We start from the raw sequence: 22,761 nt of genomic DNA, 5'->3' as shown, positions 1-22,761 counted from the left end.
GGTGGACATGGAGGGGTTGTGGTCTCACTCTGGGGTTCCCTCCCAGCCCTTTCAAATCTCCTACAGACCCAGACATGGATTCAGAAGCCAGACTACTTTATTTAGGGGGTACACATGGATGGCATTTTTAGGTGTGGGCCTCACATGCAAACATCAAAGGATGACATATCACTTCTTCCCAAAGCGTTGAGAGGCAGCCAGGCTCCAGAAGGGCGAGCTCAGCCCCTCCGCAGCTCGGGGACTCAGCCGGTCATTACTCCAGGAGCTGCGGGTGTTTCTGCCAAACCTTAGGAGAGATCCACCTTCAGCTGTAGGTCCTTCCAGTCCTTTCTTCTCTAGCCCCTCCTTCTCCCCTCTCTCTGGCCCTTGTCCCACTCAGACTCACCTCTGGGGCTGAAAAAGGAAGGCTGAGCCCCGGCTGGGTCTCTGTATGGTCTGGAGCAGGAAGCACAAGAGCGACCCAGGGGTCTGGGCATCCGGTGGTGGGCAGGGTTTGTTGTCCTCCTGTGGTAGTGGAGTATCCGGGAAGGTAGATGGGCAAAGGCCTTGGACATTTAGGTTACCAGAAGAAGAAAGGAATGACTTCTAGGGGCAAGTTAAAGGAGGTTACAGAGCCGTTTACTTAGATGTGAGGACTTGGTGAAGAGCCTGGCAGCCAGAAGAGAGTAAACCTAGAGGACAAGTCTCAAGCTGAGGTGGAAGAACATGGTGACCTGGGGCTGGGGTACTAACTTACCTCTGAGATCTGATCTCCATCCTGGCGCCCTGGTCCTTCAGCATGGCCCCCCTCTATTATTAACAGCAGCACCACCAGCAGCCCTGCTGCCTGCCTGGAGTCCATGCTGCCATCTGCTGTCCTACAGCCATACCCGCCTCTTATACCTGCTGTCCTCCCCCCTCCACCCGCCGTCCACCCTCTCACAGCAGCCTGGGGGAATCTAGAGCCGGCAATGGAAATGTATGGCTCCATTAAGAGCCACCTGAGATCCTCCCATGGTTCCCCCAGGACTTCCTGCTCTCAGCCTCCAGCCCCTAGTCCCTAAGCCTGGTGTTAATAGACTTTTATTAGATGAATAAATCCTGTCTTCAGAGCTCAAGCAGCACCATTAATTACACATGCTTTGTCAGTGCCAGGCCCTGAGGGGCCTTCACGAACCCCCAATCCCTCAACAGGTTGGAGAGCTCTAATTGATCACCTCCTCTTTTTCTGAACTCGTAGAATAAAAGCATAGAGAAAGTTCCGCCAGAAAGGGCTGGGGTCACAGTTGGCCAGGATGATCCACACTGGGGCTTTTCAGGATCACCTAGCCCATTCATACATTCATACCCCTGCATTCTTACCTTTTGGCAAGTGACTACTCTTGAGATTTGCTTGTGGACAGAAGTGTGAGATACAGAGAAGACAGAAAGGTTTAAGAGCTTTCAGTTAAGAGCTTAAACCCATTCTCTTCAGAGCGCATAACTTAAGACCTGCCTCAACCTGGCCTGCAGAGACACCCTCCTCAGCTGGAGCATTGCTGCCACCCTGTGGTCATAGCTCTGCACTGTCAGGTCTGGCCATTTCTTTTCTGGACTAGTGCTCTTTGAAAGGCAGGGTGGATGGAGGTTCCTAAGGCCTCGACTCCTTTAAGGAGCTCCCAAAAGAAAGGCAGGGGCAGGATTCTGGGGTTGAACTACCATTCTGCCCACCTCTAGTCACTGCAGCTTCTGCCTGGCTCTGGCTGTGACCTATTGAGGCAGGCAACTAGAATCCTGTCCTAGGAAAAATCAGAGTCACTGTCTCTCAGGGAGGGGTCTTCACAGTCATCTGGTGTCATATCCCTTCTGATCCGAGAATCCCTTCCTCAGTGTTCCCACCAGTGTGGTTCTCTAGTATGCTGGAGAAGTGCCATGACATGGAGTCTGTGAATCAGCCTTGGGCAAGCTGTCTACTTCTCTAAACTGCAGTTTCTTCACCTAACACATGGCAACATTAAAAGAAACTACTTCCTTGGGTGTGTATTTGAGGTAACTTTTTTGTAATCCATTGAGCACAGGATCTGGCACAGAGCAAGTGTCCTCAAAACATTAGCTGTGATGATTCTTGCATACCCAAGTCCCAGGGAACTTACCATCTTGTGAAGACAGTCATTGGAAGATTTGTCCTGGCACCGAGCAGGCATCCGTCTCCTGTGGCATCCACCAGGGTCTTAGCTTGCCCCATTAAGTCTCACAGAGCATCTCTTGTGTTTCGTTCGTACAAGTCTTTTGCAGGTCTGAAGATAAATTTCATTCTTCCACACTACAGTCTTTTTCTGTTCAGTGGGAAAGAAGTGCACCTTTAAAGCAAGGCATCTAGAAACCAATTTATACTCTGGATAGGAGATTAGCATAGGTTTTGATCTGGATGGTCTAGATACTGTGTTTCTATTCATGCAACCTAGGCTGCGGTGAGCCTTTATGTAAGCTGTCTCACAGTTGGTCCCAAGCACAGAACCCGACATTCATCATCACTACATCTTGTAGTTTCACTGCTTTTTAAAAGGGAGTATTAAATCCATGGGTAGACAGTTCTGTGGAAAGTGGGTCCTCCACCACAACGAGGTTCTTACCTGACAGAAGTCCAGAGGAGCAGCGTTGAGAGGGCGGGCGGGGCACTGCAGAGCCTCTGCGCTCAGCCAGAACTCGTCTTAATACCACCAGCTCTTGCATGTCACTGTGTGCCTTGGGCAAGGGTTTTAACTGAAACCTCAGTTCATCATCAATAAAGTGACGAACTACTCCTGTTACCAGGAGGTGGTTGTGAGCAATAAATCGCCTAATGATTGCAAAGCATCTAGTATTCATCTAACAGAGCAGGTACTCATGCTTACCACCCTTGCTGCTTCTCCTGCTAATAGTTCCCTGATAACCAATTACAAGTGGCTCTTAGCTGAGTCTACATTCAGAAAGGGGCTGGTTTCGCTGGCTTCCTATGCCCAGGATGGAGATGAATAGACTCCTTGATAAGCTGGAATGGGTTAATTCTTCTGACTTGGGAAACTGCCCTACCTGCAGAGTCTCGCCCCCCACCTCCCAGAGCTCTTAGTCTTGGCTTTGGTATTGGGCTTCCAGCAACTTCCTTCCTCACCCTTCTCTGGATCCCCATGTGCTTCTGACAACACAATGAAGACAACCACTGCCTTTCCCATTCTCCTAAGGAGATTCAGGCTCCCTGTCTGTGTCAATTATACCAAACATCCTCTACCAACAGCTTCTAAATCACTTCTCTCCTACTGGGAAACCCCCCTGAGGCACCTGCTACCTCCTGGTCCACTTCTTCAGCCTGGCTTCCCCTCCTTGCTTCTGGTAATTATTGAGGAATACATAGATGCAAGAAATTAGTGGTGCTCACCCTACACCTCCCCAGAGTTCCCAAGCATTACTTATTTTTCTGAACTCTTACCTGCTTCTAAACAAACTCCACTCCTATTTTGAGACCAGCCTCCTCCCCACACCAATGGAACTTGCAGAATCATAGAAGCTTCACTTTGTGTCTATGTGTGCGCTCTCCAGTCATGCTGGTAACCTGAGAGTAGGGCTTGTTTTTGTTTTTGTGTGTTACTGTTGGGCAGAGGGTGGTGACTAAACACCTGCAGGGTAAGAGGCCACGTGCCTTCAGACACCTCATCCCCATCTGTCCACATGAAGCATGCAGTCCCCTAGTGAGTGCTCCCCTGTTGCCCAGGGCCCTTGTCCCCCCAGCAGTGCACAACTCTGAGCTCTGGTCTCCATACCTTCTATTGTATTTTTTTAATGTAAACCGCCCATCTTACCTAGGCTGTGTGTTCCCTGCCTAAAAAGGAGGGCTAAAAATCCCTGCTCTTTCTATCCTAAGAAATGGGAGAGTGAGGAAGATGACTGACATGAGAGCCCAGTGAGTCTCCAGGAAGAGCGGACAATGGGACTTGAAAATCAAAGCACTGATGTATCAGACAGAACAGTGGTTCTCTCGATAGTTTAATGTTACAGTTGCAGCATAAATAAGGCACAATATATGTCAGGGCAAGGGGAGAGGGAGAAGGCATGGCTGGGGGGTAAATGCTAAGTGGCATGGGGGAAGGAAGAGGGACGGTTCGGGAGAATAGAGCGAAGCCTCTGCTCGGCCCCATCCCAGAGACTGTGAGCCTGCTCACAGGGATCATGCTGAATAAGGTGGCAGGAAAGGGAGAAGATGGTTTTGTAACAAAATAGCCTGTAGCACTGCATCCTCCTACCTATCAAAATCCACCCTGGGGTCTGCAGAGACCCAGAGGTGAGTTTCTTGAGACTGAGAGGTGTTGCTACATGTCAAAGATATACAGATGAACAGAGATGTAACCATAGATACACAACTGCTTTCTTTTCAACAGATACTATGTCAGGAGGCTGCAGCCTCTGCTGTTGGGGCTAGAGGCTCATCTCCCTGCCTGAAAGGTATGTGTGTATATATGGGAGAACAGGACAGCTAAAGCTCTGGCTGGTCCTTCCTGTAACAAAGAAAGTAGAGTGACCAGTCTATGAGGGAATACGGGACAATTGTCCACACTGATGCAGGACAGGTTTTAGGGCTAAGCAGAAGGAAAACAAACCTAGATTTTGAGATGAGTGATGTGGTTGTTGTTCTTATGGGAGTGGAGGGAGGGACTGTAGGAAACGGAAAAATATATTAGTGCCAAGGCAGAGGATGGTTCTTAAAATATTCTTGATACCCTACAAGAATTTGTGAGCTTGCCCCTAAGGCAATGGTTCTCAAACTTTAGTGTCCATGAAAATCACGTGGGGTGCCTGTTAGAGGCTGTGCCCAGAGTTCATGGTTCAACAGGTCTGGGTGGGCTCTGAATGTGCCTCTCTAACAAGTTCCCAGATGGTGCTGTTGGCCTTGGACCATTCTAAGAACCACTGCCCTGCGGGAAAGCTGATGAAACTAGTGCTCTAGCCCTTTCTCACAGCTAAAACGTCACTCCCAGCAGCTAATGCTGATGAGGTATCGCTGTGCTACCAGCCCCCTATTAGTGAAATAAAATACTCCCAGCAGCTACAATATAAACCTCCATCTACAAAGGACATAGGCTGCCTTAACCTGCCCTATTCTCCCCAGCCTTTTCTCTTCTGGGGCAGAAATGTTTCCCAAAGAGAGAACAGACGGGTAGAGGATGGGAATGGTGGCCAGCAGCCAGCCATGCTCACTCCTGCTGGGCCACTCCTCTGAGGTGGGTGGGTGGGGAGTATATCTGTGTGCACATGCATGTCCACACACAGAAACAGAGAGAAATCAGTTCTGTACTATGAGGGGGATGATAGGGTTGTGGGAGGCTCAAGTCGGATGACGGGTCCCCCTCACCTGTCCTGTTCTTTCTTCCACGCCTGTCAAACAAAAGTCTAAAGAAAGCAGAAAGAGCATATCAACAAAGGCATATGTGGTATCGACAGGAAGGACTGGATTCTAAACAGTGGTTATTATGAAATTTTAAAAGAAGAATACATTTGCTTCCCATGCATACAATGTACAATATTAATGAAAAATAATGATTTGGGGATGGGAATGATGTTATGAAGGAAAGAGGGAATTTTGCGGGGAAAGGTGTCTCAGGGCTAGCACCTTTCAAGGAGCCACTCAGTGTGAAGCGACGGAGCCTCAGAAACCAGAAGAGGAATATTTTGTTATCTGCTTGGTGGCTCAGGCTGTTAGCAGGGCATGGTTATAGTTAAGCACCCTGTCTACAAGTATGGGCGGTGCTGGAGCGCAGTCAATCAGGGAAGGAGCCAAGACCATCAGGACAGGCACAGAGAAGTCCACAAGGTGGAGGATCATTTGGGCCATCTCCTCTTTTGCCACCACCAAGAGTATACGGTCTAGAGCATAGCGAAAAGGGGAGGACTAGAGGGTGAAGTAAGCCAGATTCGGGATGTACAACCAACAGGAAAAAAGTAAAGGAGGTCCTGCTCTCTCCAGTCCTACTTAGCAGTGTGGGAGGCTTTCTGCAACTTTTCAACTCAAAGCAAGCTTTCTTTTAAAAGAATGGAGCAGAAAATCTACAAACCAGAGACCTGGTTTCTAGGACCCTGGCTATCTGGCAGCTGTGTCTTTGGAGTGAGGTGGGAGGCCTGAGTCCTGCATCCATCTGGAAGAGCCCTAAGGTATCCACACTGCTGGCTCCTTTCAGAAAGTGTCTTCCCTTAGGCCCCTAGAAAGACCATGGTCCTTTAAGAAGGGCTCAGTGACACCCTCCATGACATTTGGTCCTGGTCCAGATGAGTCTGGAAGGCAAAGAACAGAGGACAGCAGCCACACAGTGGGCAGCAAGAACAAGGTAAGTGACATTCCCCTTAACTGTGAGAGTTTCAAGGTGAGCAATGGCTCTGCCTTCTTACTGAGACCAAGGACCAACTAAAGAGCTGTCTGGGGGATCTGTCCTGCCCCTTCCTCATTTCACTGCTACTTCACTACTAAAATTCTGGTGATGTCCCTCATTTATGTCCCCAGTACTAATGTCTCACTGATAAAATAAGGACTCAAGATAATCAGACATGGGGAGTGAGAAACTAAGTAAGACCCTCTTACACAGGGACGGACTGGCAGGACTCCAAGTTCCTCCAAGGCCAAGTGGTGAGACAGGGCATGAGGGCACTGGCAAGTGGATTCTCAACTTGAAAAACACTTGGCTAAAGGGGGGAAGGAAATTAGTCAAGGGTCTTATGAAGGCTCCTTAGGAGCCATAAACTCCAGCAAGCTTTAGGGCAAGGCTGCTAGTGGGAAATCAAGATAATAAAAAACAAAACAAAACAGGAGAAAATCCCAGGGTGCAGCCATCTAAAAGAGAAGCCCTGACCACAAGTCATAGCTGTGAATTTTTAAAGGCAAGTGGAGTCCCTAGAGGTGGTAACCTGCATGTTGACCATCTGCCATGCCATTTGCTAGTCTGAGTCACCTCAGGGGCTGTTCCTGCTGGATCCTGGGGGTGGTGGGGAGAGGATGAGAAAACTATGTTTTCTCTCTTTTCTCATCACCAGGTGTGGCTTGTTCAGCACTGGCTCTGAAAAGGAGGGGATACTAAAAACAAATGTCTAGAACATGTCATCTCACTGGCTCCCCAATATATCATTCTGAGGAGACAGGAATCTTGTAGCTTAGACCATTTCCTCATTCCCCCATGTCAGCCAATTTTGGAAGACAAAATAAGAAAAGAAGCTGGCAGTTACTTTGTATGTATGTTTAAGATGGAGGTAGGAGAGAGAGAGGGAGAAAAGGACATCCTTGGCTGGAGCAGATGGCAGAAGATGGCTCTGGGACAATTGGAAGGGTTTCACGCCGAAGGGCTATTAGAGCTGGCCTATCTAGCCACAGGCCTCTGGCTCTGGCTTGCTTCCGATGGCCCTGCTAGAAATCACATAGTTTAGAGCCAAAGGAAGATGAAAAGTTTTAACGTGGATGAAAGAGGGACAAGGGGGATGAATTTCTCCCCCTGAAACCTAACTCTTCAAAGTAAGAATGGCTGAGAACAGCAGATGCCAATTTCTCAGGCTAGACCCTTCAACAAGTAGGGCTCTTATGCTGAGATTAGTACTATACCTGCCCCTTTCCTGCCTTCCCCAGTTCTACCTTTTACTTAAGAAAACCCACTCAGTGGGGTATCATGATTAGTGCACATGGTGTGTGTGAGGTCACGGGGAAGACAATGTAGCACAGAGAAGACAAGTAGGGACTCTGTGACATCTTACTACACTGATGGACAGTGACTGCAATGGGGTATGGGGTGGGGACTTGATAATAAGGGTGAATATAGTAACCACATTGTTATTAAAAAAATGAAAGAAAACCCACTCAGGACCTTGGCTCTGAGGCCTCAAGAGTCCTGGGGCCTGGATCATAGCAAAGCATTTCATCTAGGAGGCAGAGAGTGGAACAGACCTGAAGAAGCACTGCGGAGCCAGAGAGACCTAGTGCCTAGGCCAGGAATCTGGTCAAAGAGAAACAGTAGATCTAGAGGGTGAGGGACACTTGTGACTATCAGACCCTAGCTCAGAAAAGAAGACAGCTGTGTGTAGCTGAGAGATGGGGAAAGAGCAATGGAGCACAAGAGTCCCCTACATGACAGCCTCCAGAGAGCTACATGACCTAGTTACAGAAGAGAGACAGAGGCAGTGATGGGGCAGGGGAATGCAGAGGGAGAGGCAGGAGCAGAAAGATGATCAAAAGGAATATGTGTACTTTGGCCTGTAAACTCTTATAAAATATAAAAGAATCAGTCCAGTAACCTGATGTAATGAACTTTAAACTACTTTGTTCCTGCCTGCCCTGATGATTAGAACTGAAGGAGGACGGAGCAGGGAGGGGTTCAATCAGCTACTCAGACCCCACGCTTTTTCCCTCTTCCCTACCAAACGATACCTAATAAGGCCACAAGACGAAATTGCCAGAGCTTAGTGGGAGGTAGAAAAGATCCCACCACTAGACTGGGAAAACTAAAGAGACAAAATGAGGTACCCAGATAGCTCTGGAAATACATGAAAAAGGACTAGAACTCTTGGGGTTTTGTTTTCTTTCTTGCTTCTTTGTTTTGTTTTCTGGGGTTTTCTTTGGGTAGAAGGTAAGGAGAAAGGCTAAAGTTTATGGAAGAGCTGGAAAATACTGCTACTTCATACATCAAAGGTACCCTTACATTCTCTGTAAGTGAATGTTTTAACTAGGATTTAGAAAGGGAAGAAAGGATAAATAGGCAGCTACTGGGAGACAGAGTCCTGAGTCCATGGGGGCAGCTGGTAATGGGTCAGTGGGTGATATGCCATCAACTCTGTCCTCCCTCAACCTAGTAGGAACTGGCATGCTGCTAAGGAACAAGAAGGTAACAGCCACGGCTTAGTGGGAAGAGAGGGAACCAAGAAGCCCAAAACCCAGAAGTGCAGGGTTAGTGTTAAAAGAGAGGAACATGTGCACGAGCAGGGGGTACTGTTCGGACCATCTGGAAAGGTCTTTGGCTGTGAGTACATCAGAAACCCCCTCAACTTGGGGGATAATCTGTGCGGCTCGGGCTGGGAGGCTCCTAGTACAGGTGTCAACGTACATGACCACGTGGCTGAAGAGAAAAGCCCCATATCTGTCTGTTACTCACAACACCCACATTTCCCCCCATATTGCCATGTCCAAGGCAGAGGGGAGGGAATAAGATGACATCTCTCTTGGCTCTCAGGCGGGCGAGCTCTGGACGGGGACCTCTCCACCAGGGGAGGCATCATCTGCCCGCAGACTGGGACTGTGGGGTCATGATCACATGCGACTGTATCGGCATGCTCAGTTCTGTCCTTTGGCTGGCCATCTGAGTGAGGACCGAGGTGGCCACAGCTTCAGCTGCAGAACGAACACTGAGGCCATTGCTAGGGGCTGTTGCTGAGCTGTGCTGTATCACAGGGGCTGGAGAACCCGTTGGCTCTGAGCTTTCCTTGGGGCTTTCTGCCAGGAAGGAGGGCAAAGAGCAGAGAGCAAGTAGTTAGAAACAGGCAGGACTGCTTTTTACCATCATTCTAAAGGAGCCCAAAGGAAAAGGAAGCCCATCTTTTTTTAGGGGAAAACTTTCCAGAATCTTGGCTTCTAAGCCATGAATGGGCTGAGAAATGGGAAGCTATGAGAAGGGAAGAAAGAACTAGACCCAAATTAGCCTATCTATACCAGTAAAGCAAATCCCCAACATGTGAATTACCCTGTCCGGCTTCTAGGTATCTGCAGTTCATTACCCCTACTGGGACGCTCTTCCTCTTCTTCATGTCTTTAAAGTGATTTAAAATATTAGATCTCTTTTCAGCCATCCTCTCTGATTAATTACCACAGGAATTGACTCATTCCATTATTTTTTATGTTCCCTTTGCATGTAACTGCACCACAGGTAAGCCTGATTAATATCAAGATACCATCAATGTTATGATTGACCAAGTCCTTGACCCAGGTTCAGTTAACACAACAAATTACAATGAAGTCTGTTAGACCCTCCTATCAATTAGCTAGGCATTAATGATTTAAAATATTTATTATGAGCTATGCTGCTTCACCTAAAGTGACAATAACATTTTATTACTAAACACAAGTATCTGAGCTGCATACAAAAGCTAACTCCATGTTGTTCAACAGTAAAGGAGTTTTATTGATCATCAAAAAGCCTCTATGGCTGCATAAACAGAGATGTGTGGAATAAGGGCAAACTTCTAATGGTTGTATTTTTGATTCACTCCTTATGAATGTCTGAGTCTTCTTTCAGGATTCCAATATTACCTCCTCTGTGAAGCCTGCTTTGTTACACTCAGAAAATTAACTCTTTCATCACTTGTGCTTTCAGACAATACATTCATTTATTCATCAAACATTTAGTGATTAGTGAGCATCAACCATGTACAAGCAATGGAATAAAAAGAATAAAAGAGAAGCCCTGTCCTCAAGAAGCTCCTGGTCTAGGGGTTCTTTGACTAGGATATTTGTGCTTACCTGATTGACGGGGTGACATGTTTATCTCCTCATAACTCTATAAGTCTCTCAGAGGTAGGAACAGTGTCTCATTTATCTTGTGTCAAGTACCTACCATAATGTCTACACCACAGAGCAGGAACTAAATACATCTTTTCTGCAACAAATAAGTAGTTTAATGGATTTACCTGTCAATGTTCTTGTAGGGATTGAGAAAAAAATTTACTGTATATTGACTTCATACTGATACTCAGTCTTTCTCTTCCTTAGCCCATCAAAGAGCTGAAATAACTGATCACTAAACGTCTTGAAAGATTTTATCTTGATTTACAGAATACCACATTCAGCTACCCAGCTGGTTTTTCCTCCTACCTTCTTGGCTATTCATTCTCAACTCTTTGACCTCTAAGTGTTGGAGTACCCCAGGGTTTAGTCTTGGGACTTCCCTTTTCTAACACAGAATAGGCACCCAATAAATATTGCTACCCTCTATTTCCAACTATGATAGATAATTAGTATAACTCCATATGGTACTGTAAAATATTTTTTTTGTAGAACTGGTTGTTCCACAAAGGCTGTTCTCATCACTCTGGACCTCCCAGAGCATCAGTGGGGTTATAACACTATGAACAGTCAAGACACTGAGTATATGCAGTTTACGGTCTTGACTAACCTTGCACAGTTTGTGATCACTTACCTAAATAGCCTTGGGTCTTTTTCTGTAGTGCAGTGACTGGGCAATCTTTATGAGCTAACAGCAGCTGTTTCAACTGAGCCACCTCATTGCGTAGTAACGTGACTTCATTCTGAGGAGGGAGGGAAGAAAAGAGTTATCAAGAAAATTCACCGTCCAGTCTTGAGGATGGGTGTCTCTAAAATGAGGACAAACTGCTAGATTTTCTCCCCTGAATCTGAGAAAGACGCCTGATCCAGCAACGCTTTGGACAGCTCAGGGTCAATACAGTCATGAATTCAACAGGAGCTGCTTACAGTGAAAAGTAGGGATTTATAATAGAAACATTACTTCTATTTAGGATAAATATAATAATACCAAAATTAATAATGCATATGTCCTTTGACTAAGAAAGCCTACTTCCAGGGATCTATTTAATAGAACTATTCACTCAAGTGCACAATGTTCACTGCACCACTGTTCTAGCAAAAAACTAGAAACATAAATATCCATACCTTATAACTACATTAAAGAATATACTAATATACAGCTGTTTTTAAAAATGAGGTGGATCTTCTATATACATGGCAAGATCTCCAGGAGATAGTGTTGACCCATTTTTGTTAAAACAAACAATCCCTCCTTCATTCCCCCACAAAAAGTATATATGAAAAAAAAATTAGAAATACACACATCACTGGTATTACATACCAAACTTATCTACAGGAAAAAGAAGGAGACTTGGAAAGGCACACTGAAGAAGGACTTTGTTTTTATTCTGTACCTTTGTGTGTGTATATTACACATGTTATATATAAATATAGTCAATGTTACCTTTCTAATGAAATATTTTAATAAATAATAAGGAAAACATTATGCAAGAAAACATCTAGATTATAATTGTTCTATCAGTGCTTGTGTGGCTTCTTCCTTCTTTTATTAAGCTGCATTATCTGGGGTAAATACCTTTCCCTTTGGGTATTCCATGACCCCAGACAGATTCTATGGATGACTTAAAAGAACATCCTGGGGTGCTTAATGTAATTCCCTTCACCCAAATGGGTCTATGGATGATTCACTCCAGTAGCAGATCCAGGAGTAGATGGTGACTGTCTTTTCCAGTCCCTGGGGAAGAGATTTAATACTGTCCCATTTTTTTATGATTCAATCTCATTTTCCATATCCAACAGTCCCAATAATTATCCAGGACCCACTCACGCTAAGCTGAATGTTCTGAGAAGTGAGTTCCTCGGCCTTCTTCTCTAGGGAGGACACCCACAGCTTCCGCTTCTGACGGCAGCGCGAGGCCGCAGCCCGATTGCGCTCCAAAAAGCGCTGCCTCCGCTCGTCCGGATCTTCATCCACTGTGCGCCGCCTTCTCCCTCCTGTACTAGGAGTGGGCTGGGCTGGTGAGACCTGTTGCCCAGGAAGGGAGAGGAGTTACTTGAAGGGAATGTCAATCCTTTCCAAAGGAAACCTGGTGTTGGGTAGATTAGCGAGATATGGTAAAGGTATTATGTCCCTTAGCTTCTCTTTGTAGTAGTTCCCCATTCTACCTCCCATTTCCTTCTAGTCTTCTCAGCCCTGTACTTAGACAAACCACAGTTCAGTTGGACACTCTGGATTATTTCTGAGACAAACTGACAAAATAAAACTAGGATCACTTTTTGTTTCTTAACAATATGGAAACTTTTAGGCAGGGAAATCTTAATGTGGAGAGTGTACCAGTGGGACTTTTAGAGTCTGTGGAATAAAAAAATTTGATCTGGACAAGCAATATACACAAACACTGAATGCTACAACAGGTTTCAGAAAAGGAGAAAAAGATTTCACTACCAGTGAGATATCGACTATTATGGAGAGACACGGGTCAATATATTATTTTTATTTATAATCAGTTATGAATTATCCTTGGTAACCCCCTACTGCTTCTGCTGACCTTTTGTTCTGTTTGTCTTGCTTTACAAATTGGTAAATATAGGATTCCTTTAGGATTGTCTTCAGGCTGATGTCCCTTGTCATTAAAGTACTTTTGGATCATCTTCACTTTCTGTTAGCTAGTATGTGTTCAGAGAAGATAGATTAATTTTATAATAGCAGCCAAAATTAAAATGTAGGAAGGTCAACCATCTACATAAAATAAGCTATATAATGAAAAACAATGCCAAAAATTAATTCTTCCTGGATCTGCTGCTATTAGGCAATATCTCTATTAGTAGTCCCCAAATGCCAGAACTCACATCAATTGCATGAGAAAAAGTAAGATTTATAAAAAAATAGAATCTTACACTCTACTTCCAGCCCTACTGTATCATGTTCTCCATTAACACAGATAATCAAGGGATAATTTTATTCATTCAGACTAATACAGCTCTCCCAAAAGAGAAAAATGCAGAGGAAATTTCAAACCCGATCTAATGAGCTACAGGCCTTGGGTCACTGAATCTCACTGTACTAAGGGGAGCTTACATTAGTTTTCTTGAGATCTTGAGAATTTCAATTTCTGCTTTGTTCTTAGCTCACTGGAGCACATGTAAAGATTGGTTCTTTAGGAGGCTAGGGAAAAGGAAATGATAGGTTCCTGTTCTCTCAGAGGCAGCTCAGTAACTCATGCATGGAATGGAGGTAAAAGGAAAGGCCAAGAGAAAGAAGGGAAGGAATGAGTGGTGACTAAGAAGGAAGTCATATCATTTCTTAAAGAGGGAAAAGCAGCACAACTTGGGCAAGGGGGCTACTGTTAAACCATCTCCAGGGACCACCATCGGCAGAGGTTACAGGAGGGTGGGCAGGCTTAGTTTCCAACAAGAAAACTCAAATGCAGACTTTTATTGTTGGCCAAGCGTAAGGCAGCATATGGCCATTAAACATTAGGACATGTGGTGGTAACTGATGAAGCAGGTGGTGACATCAGAAAAAGAGGCTGGGCAAAGGATGTAACTCTAAAAACTGATCTCAGGTTAGTTGTCACCTATCCAGTACAGACTATACTAAAACTAAGCGTCTATTCAGTTTTCACAGAAACATTAAAATTGAGGTTTCCTTGAGAAAAGAACTGGGCTTCTAAACTGGACTGTTCTGACTTTTTTGAGACTTTAATTTCTTTGTGATAAAAAGGGATTAAATTGTCAAGGAATAGCTGTTTGCGTGTGTGTTTATTTACTGAGCCATCTTAATACTGTGATAGCAAATCAACATTGTTATTATCTGATTTCTGCAGTAAAATCTAATCAGGTAAAGTGTTTTATTTTGTTCTGTTTTGTTTTGTAAAACTATATGGGAAAGAGACTAGGGATGCCTCCTTTGTCTGGTGCAGAGTGGTGTGAGTGAGGTTCTTGTCACTTTAAGCAGGTTCTGGAGATAAATTAGTCATGTACAGAAAAAAAACATAACAAAAATTGAGACCTCCTCTGTGACAGTCTGCTTTATCCAGTCTGTCTGCATGTAAGTGTAACACAAGGGTAGATCAAGAGTGGTGGATGAAGACATTTTGCTACTGTCAAGCTGTCAACAACAACCAGAGTTGCAGGAAGACATCCAGAAAGCTGAAATCCATTCTTCTCTAATTTTTCTGCTCCTTGAAAAATAAATATGACATAAAGAGTAACGGTTAACATGGCTATGCAAGGGCCTGACTGACCTGTGGCTGGGCGGGAGATGGGGCATCAGGGTGTTGGATGAGGATTTGGCTCTGCTCAGGACGGGCCGTCACCATGGTGCTGGCAGTGTTCATCACCATTCCACAACCACCATTGACTGAGGAGACTTGGTGGGTTAGGGTGGCTTTTAGTCTCTGTGGCGAAAAAGAAGAAAACAGAGCTTGACAAGGGTGACATTCTATCAAGAATGGGAAGAATGGGCTTAGATTTTATCACTGACCTTACAGATAGCTAAAATTTTCACATGGATTTTCCCTTAACAGAAGAATTAAAAGTAAATTAGGGAGAGAATGTGCACCTGGATCCCTAAAATGCCTACTCCCTGGCTATCATCCTGGGCAGGGGTTGGAAGGCAGGGGTTGTTGAAGCAATAGAGTCCAGATGAAAGCTCTCTCCTGGAACCTGGCCAGGTGCTGGTTACACAGCTATTCACCTCTTGGCCAGCTCTCCTGCCCACTCACCCAACCTCCATCTGTCACTCTGGAACTGAAACAGCAAGCGCTCCACTCCACACAATCTGTGCTGCCTTTTTACTGCTGTGGCCTATGTACAAGGCTCAAATGGTGGGAGAGAGGAGATGGGAGTCATGAATCAGGGTCTTTTCTTCTCCAGACCCCACAACTGCGGGTCTTCAGCTTTGCAAGTCCCAGAAAGTTCCTTTGCTTGGCTTACTTGAAAAATATAGACTGATATCATTTCTATCAAAAGGGTCAACACTGCCCTTTGTTGGGATGTACTCACCATCTTGGCTTCTGATGGCAGAGGATGGCCAGAGGGAGAAATGGAACCACTACTGTTAACTGGTGGGCCAGGGATGCCAGGAATGTTGGGCACCATAGACACAGGTCTGGCCAGCTGGATCAGGAAAAAGAAGAAAAGCCAGAAGTGAACATATTATTGGAGGGGCTACAGCTTCTCAAAATGAAGTACTTGAAAAATTGGCATATCAGGGCCTGTTCTGTGCAACCTGCCTATAGAGCATGCAGGGACAGTGTGGAAAATACTTTGCACCATGGAGCACCACAGGGGAGGGAATCTAATCCTTCAGTGCTGCGACAATTTCTATGGGAAAGGCTGGGGCTCTATCTTGAGGAAAGTGGTGAGCAATATGGGAAGTACAGAGTGCCAAGTGAAAGCAACCAATCAGCAGGCTGGCAAGATCAATTCCTAGACCAGGAGCCAATTGTCCAGATGAGTCTTTGTCTAGTGCTCCACAGTGCTGGACTGGCAGAGGTTAGTGAAGAGTTTGGGCAGGCTGCCACGCTCAACTAATACAGACCAGGGCCCACATCTCCCTGGGACTTGTGTGTATTTATGAGTATTCAGGTGGAGGGGAGAGATTAATGCATTGGTAGGGTGGGCTACCCCAACTACAGAGCTCACCGATATAACAGAAGGCATTTGTACTGGAGGCCCTGGCAGCACAGGCATAGTCTGTCCATTAGCAAGATGCATGACGAGAGGAAGGGAGGCAGTGGGAGACCTAGAGGAGACATGAAGTGAAACGCTCACAATACAGACCTTTGCCTATGGATCTTCCTCCTATAATGAAAGCAGATTTCCCAGTCTTCTCTAGGTAGGGAAGCTATAGGGTGGCACTGTAAAATCTGGACACCCTCATGAAGGTGGAAAAGCAGGGACTGCTACTTACCTTACCTTATATATAGAAAGAAATGGCAAGATCTTTATACCTTGCAAATTAAGCAAATATCACTGAACTCAAATAGTGAGAAACTAATCCTAGTTAGAGTTTAGAAAAATTAGACACCCCTACCACTGGCATGCATAAATTCTGTCTTGCCTTAGGCAAGGGACACTTGAACCAAAGCTGTCATTTGCAAAATTGAATTATGTTATATGACAGCCAAATATGAGTAAGTTTCTCTCGTCCCTTTCCACATTTTGCTCTGCCTCACCCCAAAAAGGTGTATTTTTCTTGTGGGTTCGGGGAACAATCTTTAAGAGGATGAATCCTGACAACAACTTTATAATCCATAGGTACCTGGGCATAGGATCTCAAGTCATCCCATTAGGATATGTATGGGCCATGCCAGAAGTGAAGACAAACAGACAAACAAAATTAGGGCAACAAAGACCCTAACTGGGACTGAGGGGAACACCAGGCTCAAAAAAGAGGACTTAGTGAGTTTCAGCCCCTCATTCAGTAGTACCCCAATAAACTTCTATGGATTGAAGCCAAGAACTAAATATCCTTTCTTGTGTGGTCTCCATCACTATGAGGAGGTTCCTAAAGTCTTAAGGATTCTTTTTTTAAGAAGTATTAAACTTAAAAATTAAGGAAGCATTACCCCTGAATAAATATTTGACTGTCTCCTAAAAAGGTAAAGGAAATTGTGTTTTCAGAGGGAAAATGTATTTAGAGAGATAATCTCAGTGATTATTTCCCTGAGTATTCAAAAATAGTCCCTGTTTTATCAAATTTCACAAAACAGAAAAAGATTCAGGTTTCAGTTTTTCCCTGCTCTCTTTACTTACCCCAATTGCCTGTTGGATGGTGGAGCCTGTGTAATGACAGAGGTTGGGGAGGGAAGGGTTGGGTGAAGTGGATCATAGCCCAAGTGGAGAGGCAGGGAGCCAGGGCGTACAATAGTAGGTGTGGGTGTAGAGATCAAAACAGGCTTTGAGGCAACCTCCTGGGGAGAAGAAATCAACAGGTCACAAAGTGCAAAAGGGACTACTTATAGGGAAATATGTAGCTGATAAAATCTAGCACAGATTTATAGGAAAGAACACTACAGTGATTCATGCAAATCATGATCTGATTCTAGCATCATCACAGACCCGTATCTCACACACTCGTTCAGTAGGAATGCTGAGTTAACATTTTTTGGCTATCTTCCTCAGGGATGATGGCTATATGAATGAGATGACAGTTGGAAAATCACTTGAAGTCTTTGTAGAAGCACTACAGTACCATATAAATTCTAAGGATTTTTATAATTTTTCACAATCTAGATACTCTTATTCTAAACTTGATGTCTGGGTATCCTCTGATCTCTAATGGGAAAAGGCAGGTAAAAGGATGATTAGGCAACCCAATAATAGCTCCTATAGACCTCTTTTAAAAAGGGCTATTTGAATAATGATCATGTTGTAATAATACAAATTGCTTCACACTGTTAACATGTTAGAATCATTAGAATCTTAGATTGTCAGTGGCTACATTGGCCCTGAAAGCTTCTCTCAACAGCCTACAGGACCTGATTGCCAGTGAAAAGGGGGGGGAAGGGGGATAGTTGTCATGTTTATGGAGGGGATTTGGGGAAGCATCAAACCAAAATTTGGAGGGAGGTAAAATGAGGTACAGATGTTCTATCCAGAGTGGATATTAAAATTAGTAACCACTGGTAGAGCAGTAGAGACTGGAAGGAGGCATAAGGGGGCTTCTGAGATTCTGATATCTGGGTGCCAGTTACACAGGCTATACAGGCTATAAACTTCATGAAAATTCAGTAAGCTCTAACTTATAATTTATGTACTTTTCTGTATGTGTGCTATATTTCAATAAATTTATAAAAAATATTACTTATAAAAAGTTTCCTTTAAAGAAATAATGCTTATAATCCCAGCAGATACTTCCTTTGAGTCATTAGAAGACTGCCCTCTGGGAAGACTTTTTTCTAAACTGTTTAACATCTAATTTATGAATTATGTGATTTTTCTTTTTCACTTATTAACTGAAGTACAACACATATACAATAAAGTGCATTAGTCTAAAGGATACAATTAAATGATTTTTTACATATGCAAAGTCAAGACAAAACCCATTTCCAGGACCCTAGAAGGTTCTCTTGTGTCCCTTCCCAATCTATACCTTCCCTCACAAGAAGTAAACACTATTCTGAGTACTATCACCATCAAATAGTTTTGTCTCTTCTTGAATCTGATGTAAATGGAATCATATAGTATGTACTTCTGTGTCTGAATTTTGCTATTACTCAATATAAATCTCATTTGTGAGATTCATCCACATTGCTGTGTATATCATTAGTTCATTCTTTTTTAATGCCATGTAGTATTCCAATTTAGAAACATACCACGATTTATTTATAGGCATACCTCATTTTATTGCACTTTGCTTTACTTTACTTCACAGATACTGCAGTTTTTACAAACTGAATTTTGTGGCAACTCTGTCAAGCAAGTCTATTGGCACAATTTTTGCAATAGCATTTGCTCACTTAGCATCTCTGTGTCACATTTTGGTAATTCTCACACTATTTCAAATATTTTGTTACTATATTTGCAATGGTGATATGTGATCAGTGCTTATAACTCACTTAAACTCAGATAATGGTTAGCATTTTTTAAGACTAAAGTATTTTTAAATTAAGGTATATACATTGTTTTAAGATATAATGTTATTGCACACTTAACGGACTGCAGTATAGTGTAAATGTAATTTTTTATGCACTGGGAAGCCAAAAACCATTTGACTTGCTTAATTGCTGAGGTATGGACTTGAGCCTGTGAAATCTCTGAGGTATGCTTGTATTCATTCTCTTGTTGATGGACATTTGGACTTCTTCCAGTTTTCTGACTATTATAAATACAACTATTACATTCTTACATGCTCCTCTTGGTGAACATATGCACTAATTTCATCTCCATACAGACTGAAAAGTGGAATTGCTGGATTAGAGCACAGGTATAATTTATATAAGTATTTTATTTATAAGTATTTTAAACAGTTAACATTTATTTAAATATAATCAATCCTCCTGTATCACACACTATTTATACAACTAATGAATCAAAAGTGAACCTATCAATTAACACTTAGAGCGACTCATGCTAGAGAGTTTTACCTTCTCCTTGAGTGGTGGGGAGCAGGGGCTAGAGGCAGGGCTGTCAGGTGGGGATGAGTCTACCTCCACTGGCTCTTCTTCTTTGATTTTGATGTCTGGTGTAGAAGGCATAGACATGTCAAGGGGCCCAGCAGCAGCCTGTTAAAAGAGAGAAATGAGCGGGAACGAGGAAGGTGGTGAGCTTAAACTGAAGCAAGTTCAGAGGACACTGGTGGTGCTCAGATTTCAAGAAATGTTTTCCAGGTCTTCTTGCGAGTGAACGTGAGATGTGAGGCCAAATGCTGGTACCTACAAATGGTACACCAGTCTTCAAATACTGAAGAAGAAAGCAGAAGAAAGAGAAAAAGAAACACCATAGACAGTTATCTTCAAGTAGTTTCTCAGAAGTAGAACATACATCTGAAAGAAAGGTGGAAGGCAATCAAGGTCAACATTAAGATCTTGGTCCAGAGATCTTCAGCCTTGCTCACACTCTTATGATAGAGGATGCAGGCACTGATGAAGCAGTAGCTCTTCTTATGGCTCTAGAAGAAAATGAAGTTGAAGTTGTTCAAGGGGTCAAAGCAGATCCTATAGATTTCAGATGTCTAGGTCAAAAAGCAGAACAAGAAGGTCCAGTCATGGAAGAACCCTTAGTTGATCTCAGGACAGAGAACGATGTAAAGGCAGAGATAAGGAGAAAAGAGAAAAGGAGAAGGAAAAAGGCCAAGACAAGGAACTACACAACCTCAAACATGGGGAATCTGGAAACATGAAAGATGGATTAGAACATCTGCCAGTGACTGAACAGGCCAAAGCCAGACTACAGCTGGCTCCTGAAGCTGCTGCAAAAACTGATGAAGCACTGAAAGCAAAAAAATAGAAATGAAGAAGCAGCAAAAAGACAGGAGGAAGGCCAAGCCACCCTGGTAGAACCAGTAAAAAGAGTAAAAGAAACTGAAGTCATTGAAAGTGATTCTTCTGTTCAGCAGATATTCAGGTCAAGTAAAAAAGTCAAGAAGTCAGTGGGACCTACTGAAGTGCAGCCCCAGGACCAGCAGAGTCATTGCTGACCCACCTGTCATGACAATGAAACAGACCCAGCAGCACCTACTGCCAGCAAGCACCAAGACAACAGTCCTCTGGCCCATCTAGACTTATTGGCTGAGAAAGCAGATGCTGAGGAAAAGTGGTTCAAGAGATTAAGTGGTCTCCAACAAGAAAGGCTAGTTGGGCAGTCATGTGTGAGTAATATACACATGGCTGAGTTAACAGTAACACTGGAAATTAAGGTTTTAAAATTTATTAACTCTTTACTTCTTAAAAGAATTAAGCTGATTATATAAAAAGGTAATCTTATTTCACTTTTTTCTCATGTAGGATGGAATATTTATTGATTTGAACTTAATCAAACACTGTGAATATTAAAATTAGTGTAAACTTCACAAATGCATGAAAATGTCATACTGTTAATAAAGCTAATCCTAAAACAACAACAAAAAAATGAGCACAGTGAATACCATGATTCCCTTCAGGTTGACTCTCTGTTTTTCCAGTTCAAAGAGGAGGGAATTTACTTCAAAGTTCAGCCCTTGGTCAAAGCACTGAACTGCAAGTCAAAGGACTGTAGAACCTAGATTTTATGTACGACTCTGGTCAAACCATTTTAACTTCTCAGGGCTTCTTCTCCCTAACTGTAAAATTGAGATAACACCTGCTTCATCATGGTTGAATGCTTATAAAGATTTGAAAGAAAAAACATACTTAGGATGCTTATACAGACCCTGAAAAGAAAAAGGAAAAAGACATCATTTAAATTTATGCAAATATTATGACTGTTTTTCAGGAAAGTGAAATGATTCCTGAATCCAGTGTCTGCCTATTCACAACCAGCTCGGCTGGCCACTGGAGAGCTACATGTAATCACATTTTCTACCAACCAAAATGACTAGATTACCCAATTATCAAAAGCAAACTAAGACAAATTGGCTACTCAAGTACTGCTTGATGGTGATCTCGCCCCCAAATCTGGTGCTAGAGGCTAGAAGCTAGGAAGATAGGGTTTTGGGGTAACAAAGAAAGGCAAGGCTGTTCACTTGATCAGTGAAAGAAATCAGAAGCTGGTCCTAGAAGCAGAACTGGAGAAAACCAGGAAGGAAAGCGAGTCCTTTTCTGGCAGTGATGCAATCATCTCACAAAACTTTGGGGACTTAAATAGCTTTGCAGGGAACAATAAACCATCTGAGATGACGGCCCTGACACTGTACACGACAGGAGGTCTGGCAGTGCACTTCAGTTTCATGACAAAGTGGATCCTTTGTTCTCTTCTTCCCATATCCTAGGCTGCTTGGTGAAAGGGGGTGCTGGTTATTAACTCTTCCCTTGCTACCTTACTCCCTAGAAACCTTTTTGATAGTTGCACAAACTTAAGACAATCTGGTGTCTATTATATTAAACAAGGTAGTAATGGTTCTTTCTCTCCAACATGATGGGGGTGAGCAACAGCAAAGATGGTTTAATTTCTTTTGTCATTTTTTCTACACTGCTAAGATATCAGGCCCCAATAGGCTAATTCTCAGATCCCTAAAGTCAGACGGTGGTAAGGAAGGAGAAGCCTCTAGGTAAATCCAAGTTTGAAAATCTCCTAAGGGCATCATCTAGAAAAGCTGTGGTTCAGGGAAGTTCTGGGCTCATGAAACACTTCTGGAGATAATCTTATCCTGAGTCTGTGCCTTTCATCTGGGGGAGGTGAGAAGTGCCCCTGTAACAGGGGGGAATGAAATACTGAGGTTGCCCAATGAGTAAAAGCATGACTAACTATGAATGGCCTCCCAGAAATGACAACTGAGCTAAAATGGCAGTAGAAAAGACCTAAAGCTTTTCACGAGAAGCTTATTTTTGAATTTGTCTGGGATGAGTTTGGTTTAAAATCCTGGTAGAAACAATTTGATTTGTTTGTTTGTGGGGAGAGAGAAATGATGGGGAGGATAAGGTAGGGAAGCTGTAAAATATTAATTATATCATGTAAGTGAAGCATCTGAGTGATGTGATCTGGGTCTCTAAAGAAAAAGGATGATGAGAAGACTGTGGCTAGTTCAGCCATTTGAAAGCAGAACTACAAACATATTCCTCTGGTTTTCTCAGCTTTCTTTTAGCTTGAAACAGCGTGAAAAG

At 43.6% G+C, this 22,761-nt stretch overlaps 2 protein-coding genes and 1 pseudogene across 10 annotated transcripts in view; 1 reads left to right on the top strand and 2 right to left on the bottom strand.

The window, feature by feature from the left end:
• Positions 1-75: 75 nt before the first annotated feature.
• Positions 76-2,105, bottom strand: NPFF (neuropeptide FF-amide peptide precursor). Its single transcript, XM_017656524.3, has 3 exons — positions 737-2,105; positions 386-504; positions 76-286 (listed from the first exon to the last, which is right to left on the bottom strand). Exons 1-3 carry the CDS (start codon positions 968-970, stop codon positions 169-171), a joined length of 471 nt encoding a protein of 156 aa, XP_017512013.1. The 5' UTR covers positions 971-2,105; the 3' UTR covers positions 76-168.
• LOC108394770 (cyclic AMP-dependent transcription factor ATF-7) overlaps positions 386-22,761 on the bottom strand; it is a 95,498-nt gene continuing 73,122 nt past the window's right edge. For 2 of the 9 annotated variants that reach the window (XM_037007223.2, XM_037007224.2), the window contains exons 5-13: positions 19,609-19,746; positions 17,276-17,433; positions 16,163-16,262; positions 15,521-15,634; positions 14,761-14,913; positions 12,342-12,539; positions 11,148-11,256; positions 5,342-5,379; positions 2,202-2,703 (exon numbers count right to left, since the gene is read on the bottom strand). In XM_037007223.2, coding sequence (XP_036863118.1) covers positions 2,518-2,703; positions 5,342-5,379; positions 11,148-11,256; positions 12,342-12,539; positions 14,761-14,913; positions 15,521-15,634; positions 16,163-16,262; positions 17,276-17,433; positions 19,609-19,746 — 1,194 coding nt within the window. In that variant the 3' untranslated portion in view covers positions 2,202-2,517. Of the gene's footprint in view, positions 505-2,111; positions 10,608-11,147; positions 11,257-12,341; positions 12,540-14,760; positions 14,914-15,520; positions 15,635-16,162; positions 16,263-17,275; positions 17,434-19,608; positions 19,747-22,761 lie in introns of those variants that run through there. The other 7 variants (XM_037007225.2, XM_073213457.1, XM_073213458.1 and 4 more) reach the window with 7 other exon arrangements.
• LOC118970333 (uncharacterized) lies at positions 19,903-21,224 on the top strand (annotated as a pseudogene).

This window comes from Manis javanica, chromosome 10, assembly GCF_040802235.1.
Source record: "Manis javanica isolate MJ-LG chromosome 10, MJ_LKY, whole genome shotgun sequence".
NCBI lineage: Eukaryota > Metazoa > Chordata > Mammalia > Pholidota > Manidae > Manis > Manis javanica.
The sequence above is the reverse complement of the archived record's forward strand: the minus strand, read 5'-3'. Positions and strand labels throughout refer to the sequence as shown.

Excerpts from the sequence above, each read along its gene's own strand:
- NPFF (XM_017656524.3), bottom strand. The coding sequence starts at position 970 with ATGGAGCCATACATTTCCATTGCCGGCTCTAGATTCCCCCAGGCTGCT. Across the intron at positions 505-736 it reads ATGGAGATCAGATCTCAGAG|GAGGACAACAAACCCTGCCC; the intron begins GTAAGTTAGTAC and ends CCACTACCACAG. Across the intron at positions 287-385 it reads TTCCTTTTTCAGCCCCAGAG|GTTTGGCAGAAACACCCGCA; the intron begins GTGAGTCTGAGT and ends ATCTCTCCTAAG.